Source organism: Pinus tabuliformis, chromosome 4_1 (genome assembly GCF_031772625.1).
Source record: "Pinus tabuliformis cultivar Carrire ecotype Pingquan chromosome 4_1, CPIR1, whole genome shotgun sequence".
In the NCBI taxonomy this organism is placed as follows: Eukaryota; Viridiplantae; Streptophyta; class Pinopsida; order Pinales; family Pinaceae; genus Pinus; species Pinus tabuliformis.
Genome location: NC_142303.1, coordinates 420,794,829 through 420,818,931, shown reverse-complemented (window position 1 = coordinate 420,818,931; position 24,103 = coordinate 420,794,829). Strand labels below are relative to the sequence as shown.

The 24,103-nt window shown below is 40.8% G+C and overlaps 1 protein-coding gene across 2 annotated transcripts in view; it reads left to right on the top strand.

Annotated features, from left to right (window-relative positions):
- The first annotated feature begins 705 nt into the window (after positions 1 to 705).
- The window catches only part of LOC149176101 (chaperone protein dnaJ-like protein), an 81,815-nt gene continuing 58,417 nt past the window's right edge, over positions 706 to 24,103 (top strand). The window contains exons 1-2 of one of the 2 annotated variants that reach the window (XM_089419857.1): positions 706 to 1,024; positions 1,524 to 1,661. In XM_089419857.1, the coding sequence (XP_089275983.1) occupies positions 890 to 1,024; positions 1,524 to 1,661 (273 nt within the window). In that variant the 5' untranslated portion in view covers positions 706 to 889. The remainder of the gene's footprint in view (positions 1,025 to 1,523; positions 1,662 to 24,103) is intronic. The other variant, XM_089419856.1, reaches the window with a different exon arrangement.

The window sequence follows — 24,103 nt, the reverse complement described above, 5'->3', positions numbered from 1 at the left end:
TAGGGCTATAGAAGGCAGAATCATCGATGACTTTTCCTTTGGGGCCTACTGTTGCTCCATGCTTGCAAAGGAGACTTGTTTGAATATTGCTTATTACAAAGGGCTCAAGTACTTTCCCTTTGAGACAGTTTTTCTTTGTCTACTCCTATTTTAAGTGGGCTAGATTTTGCTTTAAAATGCCCTGATACTATTTGACATTGACCTAAACCCACTTCCCTATTTTGATTGATAAGACAATTTTACCTCTTGACTTAGATCATTTGTTTTCGTAGGTACCGAAATTTCATATCTCGTTGTCATGTTTGAATGCATGTGTCTTGCACTATCGTTTCCCCAACCGAAACAATGTTCTCTGTACCCTAGAAAAACACTTCCAATCTTGTTTTTGTTCCAGGCCCGACAACACCCGTTTGATGGAGTGGGATTGTTGATTCGGTTAGAGTCAAGAGGTTAGTTGGCTGGGGTTTCGGCTTTGGAATCCTCGGGAGTCGAAGGTAAAAATACCCGCCGTAAAATTCAGCGGCAGCTTCTTTCTTGGCGGATTTCACTGTGCATTAGTCGCTACGCGGACATCTTCCCGACCTGCTCCTTCCAAGATGCATTCACGACCACGAATCTAGCGACGTACCTCTTCATAACATAACAAAATGGCAAAATGGCAAAATTAACCGCATAGCATAACAATAATTTCTACGGTCAAGGTTCCTCAATGGTCTAATAATTGCCGGCCTGAAACAGATGCAAATGTAATTAACTTTTGTTTAATTAAATAAAAAAGGGCAAGTTAAGAACATACCAATCAAATTAAAACGCAGGTGGCACCGAATGGTGTGGATAACACGTTCAGTTCGAAGGCTTTACATTAAAAACTGGGCTGTAAGCAATTGAGATGGAAATGAGCATGTGGGTTTCTGCAAATCCAATCAGAAGCACCTTTTTTGCCTCAGCTTCTTCATGGTCCAACTCGAGGCCTGCTTTTCCACAAAGAATTAGTTGCAGGGCTTCTTCACTTCCATCCCAACAAGTACATAAAAGCACTTCTCCCTGTTTTACTCTGCAAAAAAATTAATTGGGTACCTTAATCACGCGACAGGTTATTTATACTTATCTCGCGATGGCTGCCTGCAATGAAGGATACGTATTAATTAATGGTGTTACCCATTATGATTATGCTTAGTTCATTAGGTTGAACTGTAATTTTAAATATGCTTCCTTTGTATTGGAAAACAAACAAGGTGCCAACAATAATTTCCTAATTTATAGGGTTTTTGAAAGAGTATTATTGATCCCCAACCCCGTTCCTCACCAGAATTTTCTCTAGGCCATGCGGGCGCGCATACATACATACATATATATTGGTTTTGCGTACTTTATTCTATATATATGCTGGTTTTACTTACTGTACCCTGCGAGTTTTTGATGCAGTAATAGTATATACTTGAATCTGTTTCCTGATTGGTATTTAAAATGCATATAAGTTTATTGATTTTTAACTAGTTTGTGAATCGTGATTTACATTCTAGGAAGTAAAGGGTGCTGGCATCCTCTGTGATCCTTGCAAGGGAAAAGGATGGGTGGTCTGTGACTTCTGTGAAGGTCAGAAGATAAATGTGCAAGTGCAGAGCAAGCGATTTTATCGGCGTTGTCCCTCTTGCAGAGCTGTGAGTCTGTTCACATGACTATGCATCTCTATCTGAATAAGCCTGATTTTAGATAGATGGATTAACGAACTTTCATTTTGAAAGCCTCTTCTTGTTATGGATATACCCATTTTGTTGTCTTGAGAGTGGTCTTTAATGTGCCTGGATTCAATTTATTTCCTTCTATGTGGAGAAGTTGGTTATGTTTCATTCAACTAGAAATAATGCTTTGACAATTAAAATTGCCATCATAAATGTGTATAGTGATGCTTAATTGTCTTGCACATTTTGTACTGATATTGTCTGTAAAAGTCATTTTACCTGGGGATTTGTAGCGCAAGGAAAGACCAACTATAAAAATTTGGCAAACATAGTAAAATATGGATGCTCAGAAGCACTCGATGTTTCAAAGTGCAGAATACTGTGGTCAAGCAAACATCAGGTCTGTGCTGGGTATGCCTGTGTTGGTGCACTTTCTCCTTTCAGCCAGGTCTGCCAAAAGTAGAAGCAAGCTTTACAAAATCTCAGTGAAGAGATTGTAAGACATGTTTATGATGAAATGCAGTTTATCCTCAATGCTATCGTTGGATGGCAGACACCCAATTGCTGATGTAGATATCTAAGAGAGTTCATTGCTTCATTAGAGATATGTTTCCTCTGGAGAAGAGGAAGGGTTTGATGAAAGTAAAAATCAAAAGCCAAACAGCTATGCAGACTTGTGAGAAGTGCGTGCAAATGAAGGGTCTGGTGTTCTATTTATTTTGGTTGAATGATTAGGTGCGATAAAGGTTCATGGCTACCTGAAACTCAAACATACATGGAATCACATCTTATGTATTTATGTTCTTGGGAATGTCTTGCAATGGCAATGTAGACATGATCTGTAATGCAGGGCTTAGAGTCCTCACGTCTCACCAACACGTATGTTCTGCAGAATGAAATTTGGTGCAGTCTTCAAAGTTGATTCCAAGGTTTCTGTTCCAGATTGAGTCACTGCTTTAGGTCTGGTTTTGAGCTGTGAAAAGTCAGAAGACTCAGAACCAATGCTAATCGCCAATCCCAATGCACTCTCTACAATGGAACAGTCAATCTGGCGAAGCTGATATCAAAGCTTCCTGAGTTCTCGTGCATAATGGGGTAGTATGTATGGAAGTGTTCAGTTCTGTTACACTTCTCTGTTTCCAAGCCAACTACATCACATACTTTGGGTATTGTAATGCACGATCACAGATTTTGGTTGTCTCAACCATATCTCCCCATTCAATATACATTCAAGCAATACATCCAGCACCGATTTGAGTGCACCCTAGTATAAATGCCTATGGTTTATAACTGGTTCCAAATGCCTGTGTTTGTATGTGCAGGTCAGGATGAGTGCCCAAGAAAAAGCCAACCCACTGCATGTAATGTCAACCAACAACAAATCTGCTTCTGCGAAACTTAGCCCAGCCTTCTATTAAACAAGACAGCAGCACTTGTATGCTCATGAGTCAAGTGAAAGAACAACTCTGTCTACTGTTCAATTAGACAACAAACTTCACAATGAGCACTCTCCTTCAAGGAAACACTTACCTCAATCACTTCTTAATTGGAAGACAAGGTGATGGGGATTTAAATATGCACTTGGTTTAAACTGTGCTATCTGTTCACCAATGCTGCTGCAGCTACACTAGTTTACCCAGCACTATTTTCCACAATACTCCAACAGCAAACTAGGCATATTGCTCCAACTTTAGTAAAGAACAGAAATGCTTTTGAAGCATATCACTCCAATATTAAATAAAGATATAGACTCTCTCTTCAACATCAACAATGCCCAACATTGATAAATGTATATCTTCAAATGCAGAGCAGAAATTTTAATGTCATTAATGAGGAAATAAGCAGTGTGTATTCTCATGCAATCAATTCATATAGTTTATTGAAGCGATCTTATAGCTTAAAATGCTTTTCCCCATCACATAAGACGATATTCAGTTGATAATTGTTTACAAATGGACTGTGATGCCACAACCACGCATTAGAGTATTCAGGCTAAAGAAATAATAGAAATGCTATCTCAGCAATGTATTAAAATGAAGGTGGATGGCTGTAGGCTGAATCTTCACACAGTTCGCTGAGGATGGAGACTCAATCCATCTTTTGGACAACCAAGCACCAGAGTGAAGGCGTATGGCTCTCTTAATGAACCCAACGGTCTGGGATATGATTGAATTGCTAATTACAAGGAGCTGGCAATAGAATATAGCCGAGAAAATGTGACAGCTTTCTTATTATAGTCGTTGATCTCTCCAAACACAATTCGATGAATGGCCTTTGGTTCCTAGCTATTGTGATCAGCAAAACTATGGACAAGAATTGATTCTAATTTCTAAGCAGAATTGAATGCCAACACAGGTTGAAATTTATCATAACAATCCATTGAATGCAGCTATAATCACAACTCCATCAAGCTTCAAATGGTGATGCTCAGTCTTTATTCTTGAATATTCAAGGCTACAATGCAGTCTCATGGCTCTCTGGGTCATTTCTCAATTTTTACATAGCCAGGATTATCCTTTGCATCCTCCTTTACTCTGCCAAAAACCCTTTCTGAGTCAATTTGGTATAGGATACAGAAAGTGCCGGGTTAGATAGAAGTCCAAGCATCCTCGTCCCTTCATTTTCCATTGCCTAATGTTATTTTCTCCTATTTCAGACTTTCCCAGAAATGTTCCTCTTCAAAATTCCTTGCATTCTTGTCTTTGTAGTGTTTTGTGCTTGCATTGACCGTTTTTTCAACCCTCAATTTTTGTCCACTGCTAGGGTGTACTGAGTCTTATTAACCATACATTTTTGTTTCGGATCCATTTCGGATGAGACATATAATCAATTTTAGGACTTATAGTATTTAACTTCATGGTGCACAAAGTCATTGCTTGATTAGTTGCAGAAGCCATGAATATGTTTTTGAATTTGTCAGCATCCCTGGTGTAGAGAGGTGTCTGGTTACTATATTCTTGAATTAATGAAGATGAAGCAGTCAAAATTCTCTTTGTTTACCCAGCTAGGCCTTTGAGTAGGTGACAGGTGAATTGTGAGTATACTGATCTCTCTTCAATTAGAGTTTTAACTTAAATACAATTTCCAAGTTCTATAGTTTGAATAATTAGTGGAAACTTGATTAAGCAAGATCATTAAGTGTCTGGATCAATCTGGGAAGTTATTAGAGAAACTTTGATAAAATATGACAGCAGACATGGTTAATGTGTAGGTTAAGATGCCAGCAATCACAAATTCTATACACTACAATGATTGAGTTACAATTTTACCATCGCAAGTTGGGTTCTTTCCAAGAACTCTTTTCTTCTAATGGACTTGAGCATCGAGTATTTTCTCTAAAATAAGATTTAAGGGTGCCTCTGCCTCAATTTGCTTGGATATATTTTTTTCTGATTCCAAACACCATTTCAAGGATTTGCATGATCAGATCTGTTTTAGGATCAATATTGGCCTTAGGCAGATTACAGACTCTGTCTCACCTGGCAGACTTCAAAGTCTAACTCGCAATCTGCCTAGCTAGTTACCTTTTCTGATGGGAAGAATTGTCTAATCTAATTTGGAATATATAGATGCTATGGATAGAGGGTTGTGTATAGTGCATTTTATATATGTGGGATTTAAAAATGCAAAGTGATGGTTTCTCCTAAAGAAAAGTACAGAAGTTGTGTGACGAATCATCAAGATCTATATGAATTGTTCAAAAGTTAATCCAATTTGTCAAAAAGGCAGTTAACTCTCTATATTCAGTCGTGGCAGAGTTGTGTGACCACAATTACCCATATCAAGAGTCATATCAACATGTCAAAGTTGGGTCCACTTATAGAACTGGGAAAAGTTGCAAGGTGTAGCATAGGTAACGACTTGACTAAAGAACTACATTGAAGGAGAGGATGCAGGAACCCATAACATGTTGAATTTTCTACAAGTTGAACAGTAGAAACCAATTTTCTGATCCAATATATACTTCCTAATGATCTTTTATCAATTTGATCTTAATGCCATTGATATAATTGAGCAATTATACACAGAAAATCACAACAACAATGCAGCAAAAACAGTAAGATCATAAAGAGATATCCATGCACAATAGAGACAACAAATTTACCCTGGGAAACCCAAACTTGGGAGAAACCCCAACAATTTTTCTTCTAGGAGAAATTATTCTTCAGCAAGTTTCACAATTACAAAAATTGTCTAGAAATCTGTGCCAAAATCCAAGTCCAAATACCAGTCAAATCTGATCAAAATTCCAGCCAGTCAACACTCTCAAACCACCCAAAAACAGAGAAGTCAACACTGGTCAACAGTCAAAAGTTTGTTCAGTAGTCAAGCTCAGACCTGCTGTCAAATTCCTGTGGTCAACTCGACCTGTGGTCAAATTCATACTGTGGTCAGCCTCAGTCAATGGTTAAACTTGGGCAGACTTGAATTCGGTCAAACTGCAGATTACTCGGTCTTCTTCTGTTCACACATGGGCCTGCCTTGTGGAGAAGATGTGATGATGATTTGTTGGTCAAAATGAAGAGTCTCCTCGTGAATTTATACATGTCAAGTGGGTGAATTTTGACCAAGGGTCACACCCTTTCATGGTGGGGCTGACTTGACAATTTGGAGCCTAAATGAAGCCCGAAAATAAATTTTTTGCTTTAATTTTCATAATTCTTTTAGGCTGACTTGGGAGACCTCTTGGCATGTGGGAATACCTCCTGATGCTACACAAAAATCAACACTCCCTCTTAGCGAGGGAGGTATTCTCCTTGGCTACAACATATTCCCCCTTAACTGAAATTTCTCCTTTATAAGAAAAGTTTGTGAGCTTGCCATGTTGATGTATGTCTGAGATAACTCCATCTCGGAGTGGGCGATGTGAGTATCTAGGGCCTTTTACATTTGGTCAAAGTCCTTTATGGCTCCTTAGGTAAATGTATCAATCTCCTTTGATCAAAGTCTTTTATGATCCAATAAAATCCTTCTGGCTTCTCAAGAGAGAATCTGCCCTTGGATCATTCACACTCATCCAAAGTCCTTTATGGCTTCTTAGGTGAATTACATTTATCTCCTTTGGTCAAAGTCCTTTATGACCTAGCCAAGTTGTTAATTTTAGATAACAATGGTATGTTCTATGCTGAAGAGCAATTTACTTCAATTTTTCTTATTAGCCCAATATCAATTTCCAGATTAGCAATCACATTAACATGATAGTAAATGCAGACAGAACATAAATGAAAAGCAGAAGACAAGCCAAGACAAGAGGAGATGTAACGACCCATCTATAAATACAAAGAACGCAAGCATAATAGCAGGTATACGGTACATGCATATGATAGCTACATATGCATGTGTCGCATACACCGCACTAGTACTTTATACTAAATTGATTATAAGTGCTAAATACTATGACACTTCTTGGAATAGAAGTTCTACTCATTCATCAATATTGGGTAATGTATGGTTAGATCTTAAAAGAGGACTATACATATTATATGTTCCAGATTATTGATAAAATTATATTAATAAATTAATAAAATAAAGGTTAATTATTAATATAAATAATTAATTAAAAAAAGGGTCCAAGTATAAAGTTTATAAATGTTAACAAATATAAATAAAACTTTATATTAAAACAAATATAAATAAAACAAAGTGTTATGTTAAAAATATATATAACGTTATAAATGTTCTAGTGGTACGTGTATATCCAAATGTGATGGTCATATTAAAAGAATTTAATATGAACCTAAGGCATTTAAATTAAACTAAACCCTAAATATAAGATAAATACACCTGTAAAGAATTATGACTCACGTTCATAAAGGAAAAGCTGTCACTACGATGGAAAACGGTGGGATCGCTGGTGAAGAGGGCGGTCACCGCCAAGGAAAGCTACATATAGAGGTAGACGGAGTTTTTAGAGGGGGGCTGAACCGGGAAGAAAACCAGAAGCAAGAATTCGGAAGGGAAGGGAATCAGCCGTTGGAAGAGCTTGAGCGTTCTGAGGTTCTGGGCACGGGGGACAGTCAGCTTCTGTTGAGAAGCTTACTGGATTGAGTAGCCAGGCTCTGCTCAGTCTGGTTGGGTGGATTCAGTCTCTCGGTAACTGAAGCAGCGTAACCGGAGGCATCTTCAACCGCAGGAGTGCAGGTAGGTACCTCAACAGTCCCGTTAAATTCATTTTGTCTGGTTTTTGTTAATTATGTTACAGGTTCATGCTTTAAATCCCTTATTGGTTGCTTTACATCTGTTATCGGTTCTTACAGGACACAATATTTGGCGGATGCCAGAGAAAAACCCCAACGTGGGGAAACCCTTTGATCAAGTCTTCTTATTATTTTTCAAAAGTTCAGCAGAGAGAGAGAGTACGATATACAAAATTCACTTGCCTAATTATAGTCAAATCTGTCTAGTCAAACTGCAGTCAACAGGATGCCCTAACCAGAAAGTCAATGCTAGTCAACTTAGTATAAATCTTCCTCCAAATCAGCTCGGTCAAACCTGGTCAACTCGGCCTCTAAGGATAGTTTGAATCAGCCCAAAACAGTCCCGAAAATATCAGTGAAACTCGATCAACGCAGGGTCAAACCTGTGGTCAACATTCCTATGGTCAATGCTGGTCAAACAACTTAGAATGTCTTGATTTCTATGCCCAGAAATGTGGCTTGCACAAACAGAATTTCTCCCACAAAAATTGCAGTCAAACAAGGTCAATGTTCCTTGGTCAACGCTGGTCAAACTTCCTGCAACTTGATCAATGCTGGAAACAAAAAATCGCCGTCAAACTTTGCATGTGTGGAGGAGAAGAAGGTTGTCCTGAAGTTGTACGACCCAATTAGATGAGGAGAGAGAGATATGTATGAGAATGAATGATGTCCAAATGAGGTAGATGCACCTTCTATTTAAATGCAACGTTGAGGATGAAAAGACGTCTTTTGGGCTTCTGAGCCTACATTAGTTTGCTGGCCGACCTTGACAATTTGTCCATAAACGAAATAAATTCATAATTCCATTTGTACATGTCAGAATGAGATGATCTTTAGATCAATCCTACACCTCTCGGAAAGAGGAATCCAATAAAAATATCAGCTTCATCGTATGAGCTGTCTAAGGTGGAGTTTGGCCCTAGTTGCCAAATTTAACACTCCCTCTCAACTAGGAAGAACTCCACCTTCAATCTGTACCATCTCTGACATCCCTGTTATACTCTGCTTTGTTGAACTATGAAGAAATAATGAAGAAGAAATGATCGAGAATGTGTCATACCATTCCCCACTGACTCGAAGTTAGCCTCCAATAATCGAGAGTGTAACATACCACTCTCCACTGACCCGAAGTCAATCTCCAATGATCTCAGATCAATATGAAACATCCTAGCATAGGGAGTACGGTAGTACACGTTGCGTCCATCGGTTGTACTATGGTCCCTATCCTCATTTGCCTACTCATTGGCCAGATGAGAGGTCTTTCCCATGAGTTCCAGACTACATGGGTAGGATGTATCGGCAGGAGAAGGTGACCACTAATCCTGCTCATATGCCATAGGAGAAGGTGAACCACTCATCCTATGCATATCTCAACCATCATGGGGTATCACAGGGGAAGGTGAACCACTCACCCTTTAATCGCGCACCACTAGGGGAAGGTGAACCACTCACTCTATGGTCACTCATCGCTCCAAGAAGTACCTTAAACCCCCCCGGAGCTCAATATATAAATCAAACGGGAACCTCATTAGAGGGTCTCTCCACGACTCCAAGTCGTTCATAGAAGGTTAAGAATTTGACCTTTGTCAGGGGCTTCGTAAGAATATCTCCGACCTGATCATTAGTCCCAATGTGATGGAGCCTTATTGCTCCCCGTTGTACCATATCCCGAATAAAGTGGTACCTGATATCAATATGTTTGGAGCAGCCATGAAACACAATATTCTCAGAAAGACGAATCCCACTTTGGTTGTCGCAGAAGATCACGGTGGTATCCAACACATGTCCTAACAGCTCACTAAAGAGCTTTCTCAACCAAACAACTTCACAGGAGGCCATACTAGCAACAATATATTCAACCTCAATGGTGCTCAAAGCAACTGACTTTTGCTTCCTGCTCATCTAGGATATCGAAGTAGAACCTAGAGAGAAGCAATGTCCCAATGTTCTTTTACGTTCCACCAGACTGCCAGCCCAATCAACATCAAAATAACCATGGAGCCTCACATTCCTGACAATGTATCTCAGCCCATAGGTGATTGTGCCCCGAAGATATCTCAGAAGATTCTTGGCAGCAATCCAATGTATGTGATGAGGCTCGACCATAAACTGACTCAATTTATTCACTGCAAAGCATATGTTCGGACGGGGGTTCACCAAGAACATCAGGGGCCCCACGAGTTGACGATACTCAGAAGGATTTCCCAAATCGGGCACATCAGCACTTCCGCATAACTTCTTGAAGTTAAGTTCCATTGGAGTAGTCATGAACTTGCAGTCCACCATCCCAAATCTTTCAAGTAGCTTCACAATATATATTCCTTGAGAAAGGAAAATCTCACCTGGCTTTTGCTAGACCTCCAACCCTAGGAAATAATGCATCAGTCTTGGGTCCTTCATTTCAAACTCGGAAGCCAACTCCCTCTTGCATTGATGAATGAGAGGGTTTGCACCTGTCAGAAAGAGATCGTCCACATAAAGTACCAAGATGAGAGGTCTGTCATTCTCAACCTTAAAGTAAAGGTTCGGATCAACTTCTCTTCTTGTAAAACCCAACTTCATCAGATAGTTGTCGATCCTCTCATACCAAGCCCTAGGGGCTTCCTTCAACCCATAGAGGGCTTTCTTCAACCTGCATACATGTGTCCGACGATCTTGAGCTTTGAACCCCTCGTGTTGTTCTACATAGACTTCCTCCTTAATTGAATCATGCAATAAGGCGGTTTTGACATCCATCTGTTGTAAGTTCCATCCTTGCGAGACAACGAGGGCTATAATTGAACGGATGGTGGTATATCGGGCAACTGGTGAAAATATCTCATCGTAGTCCACACCTTCCTTTTGAGAGAAGCCTCGAGCAATAAACTTGGCCTTGAACTTTTCAAAACTTCCATCAGCTCCATGCTTGATCTTATAGAGCCATTTCGAGGTGACAATGGATTTGTCCTTGGGTCTAAGGACCACATCCCAGACATCATTCTTCATAATTGACTCATACTCTTCGTTCATAGCATCCTTCCAAACTTGGTGCTTCACAGCTTCTTCGAATGTGCAAGGCTCAGATTGAACAATGGTGCTCATGGCAATTAAGTACCCTTGGTACCTATTCGGCTTCTTACTTTCACGAAATGTCCCCCTTGGTGCAATATGTCTCTCAGCATCTTCGAGAGTTCCCTAAGCCATGAGGGTCTCCTTTTTGAGGAGGAGGGCTCATGGGGAGGTGGATCAATGGGATCCATTGGTCCTTCAACATCAGGCATCGGCTCATCCTACGGTTCTCCCTATTTTCCTGTATTTGCTTCTTTGTCCTTCCTTGGAATAGGAAGGTTACTAATCTTCCCAAGGGCAGCATCTTCATCAAAGGTGACATCATGACTTATCTCCACTTCTCCTTGACCAGGCACATAGATTCTATATGCCTTAGAGGTTTCACTGTAGCTCACAAATGTTCATTTCTTCCTAGATGCATCCAATTTGCTTCTCTTTTTTTTCGGCACATGAAAATATAAGGGGCTACCAAAAAATCTAAAGTGAGAAACGTTATGTTTCTTACTGGTGAAAACTTCTTCGGGAGTGTTGTCGCACAGAATGTCTAGGCATCGTGACAACGGCTCAGATCGGGGGCTGTCACCCTGATCCCCAATCTCTCCGTTTAAGCTGTCTCCCTACAACAGGCTAAGGGGGGTAGACCCTACGAAAATGGAATGAAGGAGAACTAGTTGGAAACCAGCCAGTTTGGGAGACACAGTGAAGCGACCAAGTACTTGATTTAGATTTAGCAAGATTTATAGGATTTGATTAGATTTTAAGCAATTGATGCTAGTGCCTTATGGAGTCAACTATCTTGCTAGGAAATTTAGGACCAAGTAATTGATTTGCAACCGCTGCTTGGATGAATAACTATCTTATATGAAGTGCAGATCCTAAAGCTAATATGAGATGCAAGAATCTTGGTTAATTTTAGTTAGATGCCTATCTAAGTTTTAACCCTTTGATCCCTTCTATATTTGTTAAGTTATGGTATGTTCTATGCTTATAACAGTTTACTTCTTTTTCTTATTATATTCCAAAGATTAGCAATTACACATACATAAAATAAAGTGCAGATAGAACATTAAACGATCGACAGAAAACAAGCCAAGACAAGAGACACAAGATGTGGCGGCTAGCCAGGGACAAACCCCACAATGTGTGGGGAAACCCTTTGATCAAATCTTCTTTTATCTTCAATAATTCAGCAGAGAGAAATAGTACAATAAATCTGATTCATATCAGCAATAGCAAACCCTAGATCAATAGCATCAGCATTAGCGGCTTCATTATCAAACTAGGGCAGACGATATCTTGCAAACCGTTCGTCGGATTGACTTCATTCCACCACCAAAAGTTGCGGCTTTTAGAGGAGGTTCAGATGAACCTACAACGCAGTTCCAAAGAGGAGATATTCTAGGCCACGCAGGTCAATCTTTACTTCTGCAGTTGCAGCTTCAGTTTCAGCAGTTTCCGGCTTCAAACTAGGGCAGTCGATATCTTGCAAACCGTTCATCGGATTGACTTCATTCCACCACCAAAAGTTGCGGCTTTCAAAGGAGGTTCAGATGAACCTACATCGCAGTTCCAAACAGGAGATCTTCTAGGCCACGCAAGTCAATCTTTACTTCTGCAGTTGCAGCTTCAAATTCAACAGCTTCCGGCTTCACATGTGTAAGAGAGAGACCCATTTCAGCACAGTAGAGAAGAGACTCATTTTTGTGTAGTAGAGAGAGAGAGAGATGTGATGAGATGAGTGAGTCCAAATGAGGAAAAGTCCTCTTATATTTATACACAACGTTGGTGGGTGAATAGATGCGACTGTTGGGCTTCTGAGCCTACATGAGTTGTAGGTCGGCTTGATAATAATTCCATAATCAAAATAAATTCATATCTCCATGAATACTTATCGGAATCGGATGATATTTATATCAATCCTACACCTCTCGACGAGAGGAATCTAATAAAAATATTATCAGCCATGAATAAGATGATCCACATGAAGTTTTGCCCTGGTTGCCAATTTTAACACTCCCTCTCAACCATGGAGAAATTCATCTGCAATCTGTCTATCGGTCGTTACTATTCATCCATCAAATGCACTGCCCTGTACAACCTGACCCTTGCCCTGCTCTGCTCTATTCTGCCTGTTCTGCTTTGTCTTGTTCTGCCCTGTACTGATCTGTACTGTTTTGCTCTGTTCTGCTCTGCTTTTGTCCGAATTATGAAGAAGAAGAAATGATCGAGGATGTATCATACTGACTTAAAGTCAGTCTCAGAGTATGTACCACTGGTCCCAGACCAGTCTCAACCAACCCGAAGTCAGCGTCATAGTGAGTACAACTCCACTGGTCCTAGACCAGTATCATCCTCCACTGACTCAAAGTCAGTCTCAGAGTGCGTACCACTGGTCCCAGACCAGTCTCAACCGACCCGAAGTCAGCTTCATAGTAAGTACCACTCCTACCACTGGTCCCAGACCAGTATCGCAGTCTCAGAGAGTGTACCACTGGTCCCAAACCAGTCTCAATCGACCCGAAGTCAGCGTCATAGTATATACCACTCTCACTGGTCCCAGACCAGTACTGCACTGACACGAAGTCAGTCTCGGAGTATGTACCACTGGTCCCGGACCAGTCTCAACTGACCCGAAGTCAACGTCATAGTATGTACCACTCTCACTGGTCCCAGACCAGTACTGCACTGACACGAAGTCAGTCTCGGAGTATGTACCACTGGTCCCAGACCAGTCTCAACCGACCCGAAGTCAGCGTCATAGTATGGTACAACTCCTACCACTGGTCCCAGACCAGTATCATTGATCCCAGATCAATGGAGGTCATCCTAGCGTAGGGAGTACGGTAGATACAACAATGCGTCCATCGGTACTACTATGGTCCCTAACTTCATTTCCCTGCTCATTGATCAGATGAGAGGTACTTCCCATGAGTCCCAGACTGCATGGGTAGGATGCCTCGACAGGAGAACTAATCAATCCTGTCCTCACAGGAGAACACATCAATCCTGCTACAATCGCCGTGGAGAACACATCAATCTAGGCTGCCATGGAGAACACATCAATCCAGGCCTCACAGGAGAACTAATCATCCTGCTACACAGGAGAGCGAATCATCCTATTCCACAAGAGAGCGAATCATCTTGTCCCACAAGAGAGCGAATCATTTTGTTCCAGTGTGCACCACCAGGGGAGGGTGAGTCACCCTGTGGTCATATGTTGCTCCAGTAGGAACCGCAAGCCCTCAGAGCTCCTAGAGCTCAATGTATGCAACATGCAGGACCCTTGTACAAGGGTTTCTTGCCGACTCCAAGTCGTTTGGGAAAATCACAGATTAGATCTTTCCTCGGGGCTTTGACAAGGTGTATCAACCTGTACATCATCTTAATGTGATGGAGCTTCCTTGCTCATCGACTTACCATATCCCAGATGATGTTTATCTGCTGGAGCAATTGACGAATACGGGATTTCTCAGTAATCGAATCCCACCTCTGGTTGTTACAAAGAATCACAGTGGTATCCAGTGTAAATTCAAATAGCTCACTGAAGAGCTTTCGCAACCAGACTGCCTCACACGAGGTTATGCTAGCAACAATATATCTTGCTTCGGCGGTGCTCAAAGCCACCGACTTCTGCTTCCTGCTCATCCAGGATATCGTAGCAGATCCTAAGGTGAAACAGTGCCCGGAAGTGCTCTTACAGTCCACCACACTGCCTGCCCAATCAACATCAGTATATCCAAGTAGTCTCACATCTCCGGCAGTGTATCTTAATCCATGAGAGATTGTGTCCTGAAGACATCTCAGAAGATTCCTGGCATCAATCCAGTGAGGCTCAACCAAATATGAGCTCACAATGCTAACTGCAAAACATATGTTCGGACGGAGGTTCACCAAGAACATCAATGCGAATGAGTTTTTGAAACTCAGAGGCATTTCCCAAGTCTGGTCCGACATCACTACCATATAACTTCTAAAAGTTAAGATCCTCGAGGTAGTCACAGGCTTGCAGTCCATCATACTGAATCTTTCCAATCTATTTACCACATATTTTCCTTGAGATAGGAAAATTTCCCTTGGCTTCTGCCACACTTCAAGTCCTTGGTCCTTCATTTCAAATTCAGAAGCCATCTCCCTCTTACATTTGTGAATGAGAGGGTTTGCACCTGTTAGAAAGAGGTCATCCACATACAACACCAGTATGAGAGGCTTGTCATCTTCAACCTTAAAGTAAAGGTTAGGATCAGCTTCACTCCTAGTGAATCCCAGCTTCATCAAGTAGCTATCGATCCTCTCATACCATGCTCGGGGTGCTTGTTTCAGCCCATAGAGAGCCTTCTTCAACCTGCATACATGAGATTTTCAATCATAAATCTCAAATCCTTCAGGTTGCTCCACATAGACCTCTTCTTTGATAGAACCATGCAAGAACGTGGTCTTAACATCCATCTGACGTAGGTTCCATCCTTGTGAAGCCACAAGGGCTATGATCAAGCGAATGGTCGTATATCTGGCAACAGGTGCAAATATCATAGTCTATACCTCCCTTCTGGGATAAACCACGAGCAACAAAATGAACCTTATACTTTTCCATACTTCCATTTGCTGCATGCTTTATCTCGTAAAGCCATTTTGAAGTAACAATTGTCCTGTCCAGGGTCTGGGAACTACTTCCCAGACATCATTCTCCATAATAGACTCATATTCTATGGTCATAGCATCCTTCCATAGTTAATGCTTGATGACATCTGAGAATGATGAAGGTTCATTTTGTATGATCGTGCTCATGATGGTTAGGTATCCCTGATACCTGTTAAGTTTCTTACTTTGATGGAAGGTTCCTCAGGGTGCAGCATGTCCTTCAGCATCATCAAGTATCCCCCTAAGCCATGAAGGCCTCTTCCTAGAAGAGGAAGGCTCATGTGGATGAGGATCAATCGGATCCATGGGTTCTTCTACATCAGGCATTGATTCATCATCCTTTTCTTTCGGTTCCCTGGTGTCGGCTTCTTGAGAGCTACTCAAAGTCAGCAAATTGTCCACCTTGTTGAGAGCCATATCTTTGTCAAAGATGACATCATGACTAATCACGACTTCCCTTTGACCGGTGGTGAACATTTCTTCAGGAGTTTAGGAACCCAATGCTTGATGAGGGCATCGATTTTGTACATATACGACGGTGATTGTAATTTCAGCCCATAGAAACTTTGGAAGTCTTTGATCATGTAGCATGGCTCGGACAGCTTCCATCATCGTGTGGTTCTTCCTTCCCACCACACCATTCTGCTCAGGAGTATGTGGTGTAGTAGTCTCCCTCTTAATGCCAACCTCAGGTATGCCTGAGTAAACCAATTGTAATATATCGGAGGTCTTGCTTTGGCTTGAGGGGAATGGTCCCCTTTTGAGCTTTCCTTTGGCACATCCCGGACATACACCTTTTTTCTCTACTTGGAATTCGGGCATCCCTGTTACCATCTGTCTTACATCGGGTAGAGCTTTGTAATGAAGGTGGGCAAACCTCCAATGCCAAAGTTCGGACTAAAGAGTTGTGTCACAAGACATGACACCTAGCGGACTTCCATCGACCTGATATAATGAATCAACACTAAACCCAAGAGTAAAGGCATCTTTAACATTATTTTTCCATATACATACCTTGCCATTGCTGAAGGTTACCTTGAAGCCTCTGTCTTCCATTGCCAAGATGGACACTAGGTTCTTTTTGAGGTCAGGGGCATTTAATACATTCTAGAATTTCTAGCCTTCTTGAATGCTTGTCCTCTTCCTTGATTCGCAACTCTCCTCTTACCTTTGCTGTTGAATTTGTCATTCCTTTGATTGCCATCAGAGGGATTTCGAGTTGCACCACTGCATACTGTACCATGCTTCTCTAATCATGATTATCATCATGCTGCCCATGTCCATGATTTTATCCATCATAATGCTGCTCAAACTAGTGTGCATCATCATCATGCTATCCTATATGTCCATGATCTCATGTTGCCCTTTATGTCCATGATCTCATTCATCATGATGCTCATGATCTCATACATAGTGACTTGCTTTATCGCAAATGTAACATCGTCATTTGCTTCTAGCCTTAGGTCCAGCCTTTCCTTTTGATTTAGTCCCGGAATTATTTCTTTTCTTTGCATGAGAAGAAAAGGCAGCAGGAGGACCTTTAGGCATGGGCATTTCTTGCACTTCTTCCCTTGTTTCTTCTTGAATGCATCTAGCCATTAATTCCTCGAAACCAGGAATTACATTATAGTTCAAAAGAGTAGTCTTGAACACATACCATTCAAATGGCAATCCTCCAAGAGTTGTGAGTGCCATTTCTCTGTTAGTAATAGTTTCCCCAATAGATAGGAGATTGTTCTTGATCTTGGTGATTCTTAAGAAGTATGCTTGCATACTTTCATCTTTACCCTTCTTGATTTCCCTCAGCTTATTTCTAAGAAACAAAACTTGATTTGCATCATTAACTTTAAATAAACTCACCAGTCTATCGTAGATTTCCTTGGAGGTGTCCAGTTCAGAGATGTAGGCCACCAAGTGCTTGTCGATAGAGTCTCGGATGATCTTCTATTGTTTTGACTTCTCCATTTTTTCATTTGTTCCAGGCAGCAGCGAATGCATTTGATGGAGGCTCAACAATATTGCCTCTCACATGATCCAACACTCCTTGATTCTCAAGGGTTAGATCGATAGACATCTTCCATCCGTGATAGTCAGCTTTCTCACGGAGCTTGTTTTCAGCAGGAAAGAGTGTTGAGGACCCCATAGTTCTTTTACGATAGCCTTGCCAATATTCTCGTCGATGATTGCTCTTGCTCGGGCTTTGTCTTCACCTCAGCTCCGATACCATGTTAAGTTATGGTATGTTCCATGCTTATAACAGTTTACTTCTTTTCCTTATTATATTCCAAAGATTAGCAATCACACGTACATAAAGTAAAGTGCAGATAGAATATTAAACGATCGACAGAAAACAAGCCAAGACAAGAGACACAAGATGTGGCGGCTAGCCAGGGACAAACCCCACAATGTGTGGGGAAACCCTTTGATCAAATCTTCTTTTATCTTCAATAATTCAGCAGAGAGAAATAGTACAATAAATCTGATTCATATCAGCAGTAGCAAACCCTAGATCAATAGCATCAGCATTAGCGGCTTCATTATCAAACTAGGGCAGACGATATCTTGCAAACCGTTCGTCGGATTGACTTCATTCCACCACCAAAAGTTGCGGCTTTCAGAGGAGGTTTAGATGAACCTACAACGCAGTTCCAAAGAGGAGATCTTCTAGGCCACGCAGGTCAATCTTTACTTCTGCAGTTGCAGCTTCAGTTTCAGCAGTTTCCGGCTTCAAACTAGGGCAGTCGATATCTTGCAAACCGTTCATCGGATTGACTTCATTCCACCACTAAAAGTTGCGGCTTTCAAAGGAGGTTCAGATGAACCTACAACGCAGTTCCAAAGAGATCTTCTAGGCCACGCAAGTCAATCTTTACTTCTGCAGTTGCAGCTTCAAATTCAACAGCTTCCGGCTTCACATGTGTGAGAGAGAGACCCATTTCAGCGTAGTAGAGAAGAGACTCATTTCTGCGTAGTAGAGAGAGAGAGAGATGTGATGAGATGAGTGAGTCCAAATGAGGAAAAGTCCTCTTATATTTATACACAACATTGGTGGGTGAATAAATGTGACTATTGGGCTTCTGAGCCTACATGAGTTGGCTTCTGAATTTGAGATGAAGGACCTAGGACTAATGCACTATTTCCTAGGACTAGAAGTCTGGCAGAAGCCAGGGGAGATTTTCCTATCTCAAGGAAAATATGTGGTGAAGATATTGGAGAGATTCGGTATGGTGGACTGCAAGCCCGTGACTACCCCGATGGAGCTTGACTTTAAGAAGTTAAGCGGTAGTGCTGCTAGACCCATTTTACGAAATGCTATTGAGTATCGTCAACTCATCGGAGCATTGATGTTCTTGGTGAAATCTCGTTCGGATATATGTTTTGCAGTCAACACGTTGAGTCAACATATGGTTGAGCCTCACCACTCACATTGGATTGGTGCCAAGAATCTGTTGAGATATCTTTGTGGCACAATCACTCATGGGTTGAGATACACTGCTGGAGATGTGAGACTACATGGATATACTGATGCTGATTGGGCAAGCAGTGTGGTGGATCGAAAGAGCACTTCTGGGTGCTGTTTCTCTTTGGGATCTACCTCGATATCCTGGATGAGCAAGAAGCAGAAGTCGGTGGCTTTGAGCACCGCTGAGGCAGAGTACATTGTTGCTAGTATGGCCTCTTGTGAGGCAGTTTGGTTGCGAAAGCTCTTCAGTGAGCTGTTTGGATTTACATTGGATACCACCATGATCCTGTGTGACAACCAGAGCGGGATTCGTTTATCAGAGAATCTCGTATTTCATGATCGCTCCAAGCATATCGATATTAGGTACCAGTATATTCAGGATATGGTGTAGCGGGGAGCAATAAGGCTCCAACATATCGGTACAGATGAACAAGATGATTAGTTCTCTTGTGGGCCAGGATGATTAGTTCTCCATGGCGACTGTGGAACAGGATGATTAGTTCTCCATGGCGACTGTGGAATAGGATGATTAGTTCTCTGTGGCGACTGTGGAACATGATGATTAGTTCTCCTGTGGGCCAGGATGATTAGTTCTCTGTGGTGACTATGGAACATGATGATTAGTTCTCCTGTGGCGACTGTTGGACATGATGATTCGTTCTCCTGTGGACAGGATGATTAGTTCTCCTGTTGAGGCATCCTACCCATGCAGTTTGGGACTCATGGGAAGTACCTCTCATCTGATCAATGAGCAGGGAAATGGGGTTAGGGACCATAGTAGTACTATCGATGGACGCATCGTTGTATCTACCGTACTCCCTATGCTAGGATGACCTCCATTGATCTGGGATCAGTGAGAGTGGTATGACACACTCTGAGACTGACTTCGAGTCAGTGGAGGATGGTATGATACATCCTCGATCATTTCTTCTTCTTCATAGTTCGAGCAGAGTAGAGCAGAGTAGGGCCAAGCAGTGCAGGGTAGTGCATTTGATGGCTGGGATAGTAGCGACGGTTAGACGGATTGCAGATGGAGTTCTCCCTAGTTGAGAGGGAGTGTTAAAATTGGCAACTAGGGCCAAACTCCATGTGGGTCACCTCATTTATGGCAGCTGATATTTTTCCTAGATTCCTCTTGTCGAGAGGTGTAGGATTGATCTAAAGATCATTCGATTCCGACAAGTATTTATGGAGATATTAATTTATTTGTATTTACATGACAAATTGTTAAGGTCGTCCAACAGTTAAATGTGTGGCACACATGCCCAGTGAATCATATAAATACAAGAGAGATTGATTCATTTTCTCATCATCTCATCTCACTCATTCTTCTCTCTCTCCTTAGTTTTGGGTTATAGAAGGAGCAGCTCACACATGGGAGGACACATTAGGGCAAGGAGGACGCTGAAGGTCTCTTTGACTTGTGTTGACTCATCAAGGGTGTGGTTTTGGTGTGGCTGCCTCTTCTAGGCAGGCCGCAGATTTTGGCACAAAAATCGAGGCAATCCGTCCATAGGTTTGACCAGCATTGACTTCCCTAGTTTTGGGCAGCAGGTTGACTTCAGTCAACAACAATTTGACTGTGTTTTTGGGGCTGTTCAAGGGCTGTTTCTTCAGGCTGTTTGAGGGCTAGTTGACCGGAAATTGACCAAGCATATTGGAGGTCAATTTCAACTCGTTTGACCAAGTTTGACTTTGCTGATCTAGGGTTTGCTGTCGCTGATAGAAAATTATAGAATTCTGATTTTGTACTATTTCTCTCTGCTGAACTATTGAAGATAAAAGAAGATTTGATCAAAGGGTTTCCCCGCATTGGGGTTTGTCCTTGGATAGCCACCACATCTTGTGTCTCTTGTCTTAGCTTGTTTTCTATTGATCGTTTAATGTTCTATCCACACTTTACTTAATGTATATGTGATTGCTAATCTATGGCTAATAAGAAGAAAAGAAGTAAACTGCTCTAAGCATAGAACATACCATAATTTAACACCTATCTCTCTATCGACCAAGCTTATGTTTAGAACTAAATTTTAGTTATGCAGAACTAACTTAATATGCAAAGTTGCAAACACACGAGATGATTAGAAGATGAGATAAAGTTAGATTCAAGGATGAAAAGTGCTTATGCTACGATCTGATCCAGAGTTATATATCAAAGCCCTTAATTGTCAAAATGAATGTTCAGTTCACTAGACAAAGATTGAAAGATAAACTTCTTAGCAATATCATAATTAAACCACAAGCTTACTTCAAATCTTCTAGATTCTTTCAAATGCAATTATAGCTCAAAGAGAACAAAAGTGTCTTCACAAATTAATATCAAATGCTCGAAAAATACTCAGTTTATGAAACAAAAGATATGCATTTTATTACAATTCCATGACAGAGTACTTAATTTTTAGAAATTAGTTTTTAGGACAGCAGTAAGAAAAAGTTTATGACAACAACAATATGACAATGAAAACAGTAAACTATCAATGATATCTTTATGCCAAAAATTTACCAAAATTTTTCCAAACTTGCCCACATGAATTATCAAAAATTTTCAGCCTGTTATGATGTGATTTTCAGAATTATATAAGATCTAATATACTTATTACAACCATAGTTTTCAAAACTGTTTTAAAAAACCGGTTACCGGTCTAACCGGCCGGTTAGCAAGGCCGCCGGTCTAGACCGGCCAAAAAACCCGGTTGGAAGGCCCCCTTCGCCCAGTTTTTGCCCTAACCGGTGAAAAACCGGCCGGTTTAGGACGGAACCGGCCGGTTTTAGGCATGCTCTTCAAACGAAACAGTTTACTGATCATATAAAATACCACTGGTGACTGGTTAGAAGGCTGTCAAGGTTTACAAGATGTACATGCAGTTCTACAGTTCTATGATGAATATGAGGCCTGATCTACATCAACAGTATGTGTTTGCAAAGTAAAACATATGAAGCAATCACTGAATTTGCTATCAGTGATTTTTCATTCTTGTAGACTGTCCGTGGACCGGTATAGGTCTCCAGAAAATCAGAACTATTGGTCTCAGTATATCTTGAAGTTTGAACTTGAAGACTCATTATAGATTAATCAGGGACTGTAAGGTATCCTTAAATCCTTAAGGACAACGATGAACAGTCTTCAATCATGCCAAATGAAATAGTGCTAAAGCAAGATGAAATGACAAGAAGTACAATATGGATTGTGGCTCAAAGCAAGTCATAGCCACATATAAGAAATGTGAGATCTTTACTCATATACTGAAAGACTGAAGTGTGGAAATATTATACTGTGAATCTTGCATTGCATATGATTACTGATGGGTATTTGAAGAACTGTATCTGTGATGCTCACCCTTGAAATAGAAAATGGACCACTTTCACTAGCATGCCTTAGGAGAAAGCACATTGTGGTAAAGGGAGTTCTATCACAGTGGAAATGAGACCAAGTACTTCTTCAGTTGAAACTTGAGAAATCAAAGGTCCTCCCTTGAAAAGGTCAAATCTTTTGCAGCAGGCCAAAGACATAAAGGACATGTTGGATTGAAGATTGATGCCATATGCATTTACTACCATGAACACTTAGGTTCTGAAATCTAATGCTAAGGCCCGAATAATGAAGATCATTATTTGCACAAAATGTTGCTACAGTGATTTGGAAGCAGTGATGGACTTCATCACATGAGCAAAGGCTCTAGGGTTTTGACATTTGGGTGTGAAAAAGGAACTTGTGAAATTGGAAGGACTGTAGGCCAATGGCCTCATAGCTTGCACCATTGTTTTTGGACTTTATAGGCCATTTAGAGCCTCATTTCTTATGTATTTTGCTATTTTGTCGATGATATGTATTGCACTCGGTGCCATTTTGATATATTCACCTTTACATGGTATATAAATGAGCAAACTTTGCATATTTTGTCTCTATTGGCTTGGAATCATGGTTTTACATCTTAAAAATAGTTTTGTTTCATTAAAAATTAATTATTTAATGTTTTTTTAAAACCGGTTCGTTTAGACCAAACCAGTCCCGGTTAGACCGGTTCCGGTCGGTAAACCGGTTCATTAGGTGGACCGGTCCGGTCACCGGTTCCGGTTTTAAAAACTATGATTACAACCAGCAATTAAAACATAAAATAAGCTTAATGATGAATGCTCAACTCAAGAAATTAATTCTTTAATGTATTAGACAACTTAGAAACTGATTATAGGCTAACCCGCATGAAATTTTGCTACTGTTATATTTCAGACTTCAGAAACAAAACTATTCTGAGATAAGAGTCACCCAAAATGTAGATCTAGGCCAAATTTTTGATACACATCAAACATAAATGACTTATTAATGTATTTAGCAATTTTTTTAGTTAATTTCAAACCACTTAGATGTGTTTTTCACCACTATTAGAAATGTATATGACTGTTGTAGCAAACAGTGAGGAAAAAAATGGTTTAGAGATCAAACACTTAGGCCCTAGGTCTTGAAGATCACTTGCCCAAGTTGCCAAAAAACTTTCAATACCTGAAACACAAACTTTTACCAAATTTTTTGCAAAAACCCACCAATGATTAGCTTCAGAAAATCAAATATTCGAATCAGAAATGGAGCAAGGGGAATCTAGGGCCAATGAGAGCTAGCACTAGGCCGAATAGAACTAGCGTTGGGCTAGGAGAAGATAGATCTGGGCTTAGGAACCCCAAAACCTGAAACCCTTGTTTTGAAAAAATTATTTTGCTTTAGATCTTCAGATCTATTGCAAAATCTTTAATGGTTGGCTTTGCAAAAATATTTGGGACAAGATATTGCCCTGCAGGGCCTAGATCTGTCTCAAAACCCTCAGATCTGCTTGAAAAAAATCTCAGATCTGAAGATTTACTTGGCTGATTTTCCAGATCTATTCCTGCAAACAATCTTTGAACCTAGATCTTGCCCTCTAGGGTCCAGATCTAACTCAGATATGAAGATTTTCTTGGCTGATTTCTCAGATCTATTATTGCAAGCAATCTTTGAGTCCAGATCTTGCCCTCCAGGGTCTAGATCTAGCTCAGATCTGAAGATTTTCTTGGCTGATTTCTCAGATCTATTCCTGCACAAGTGA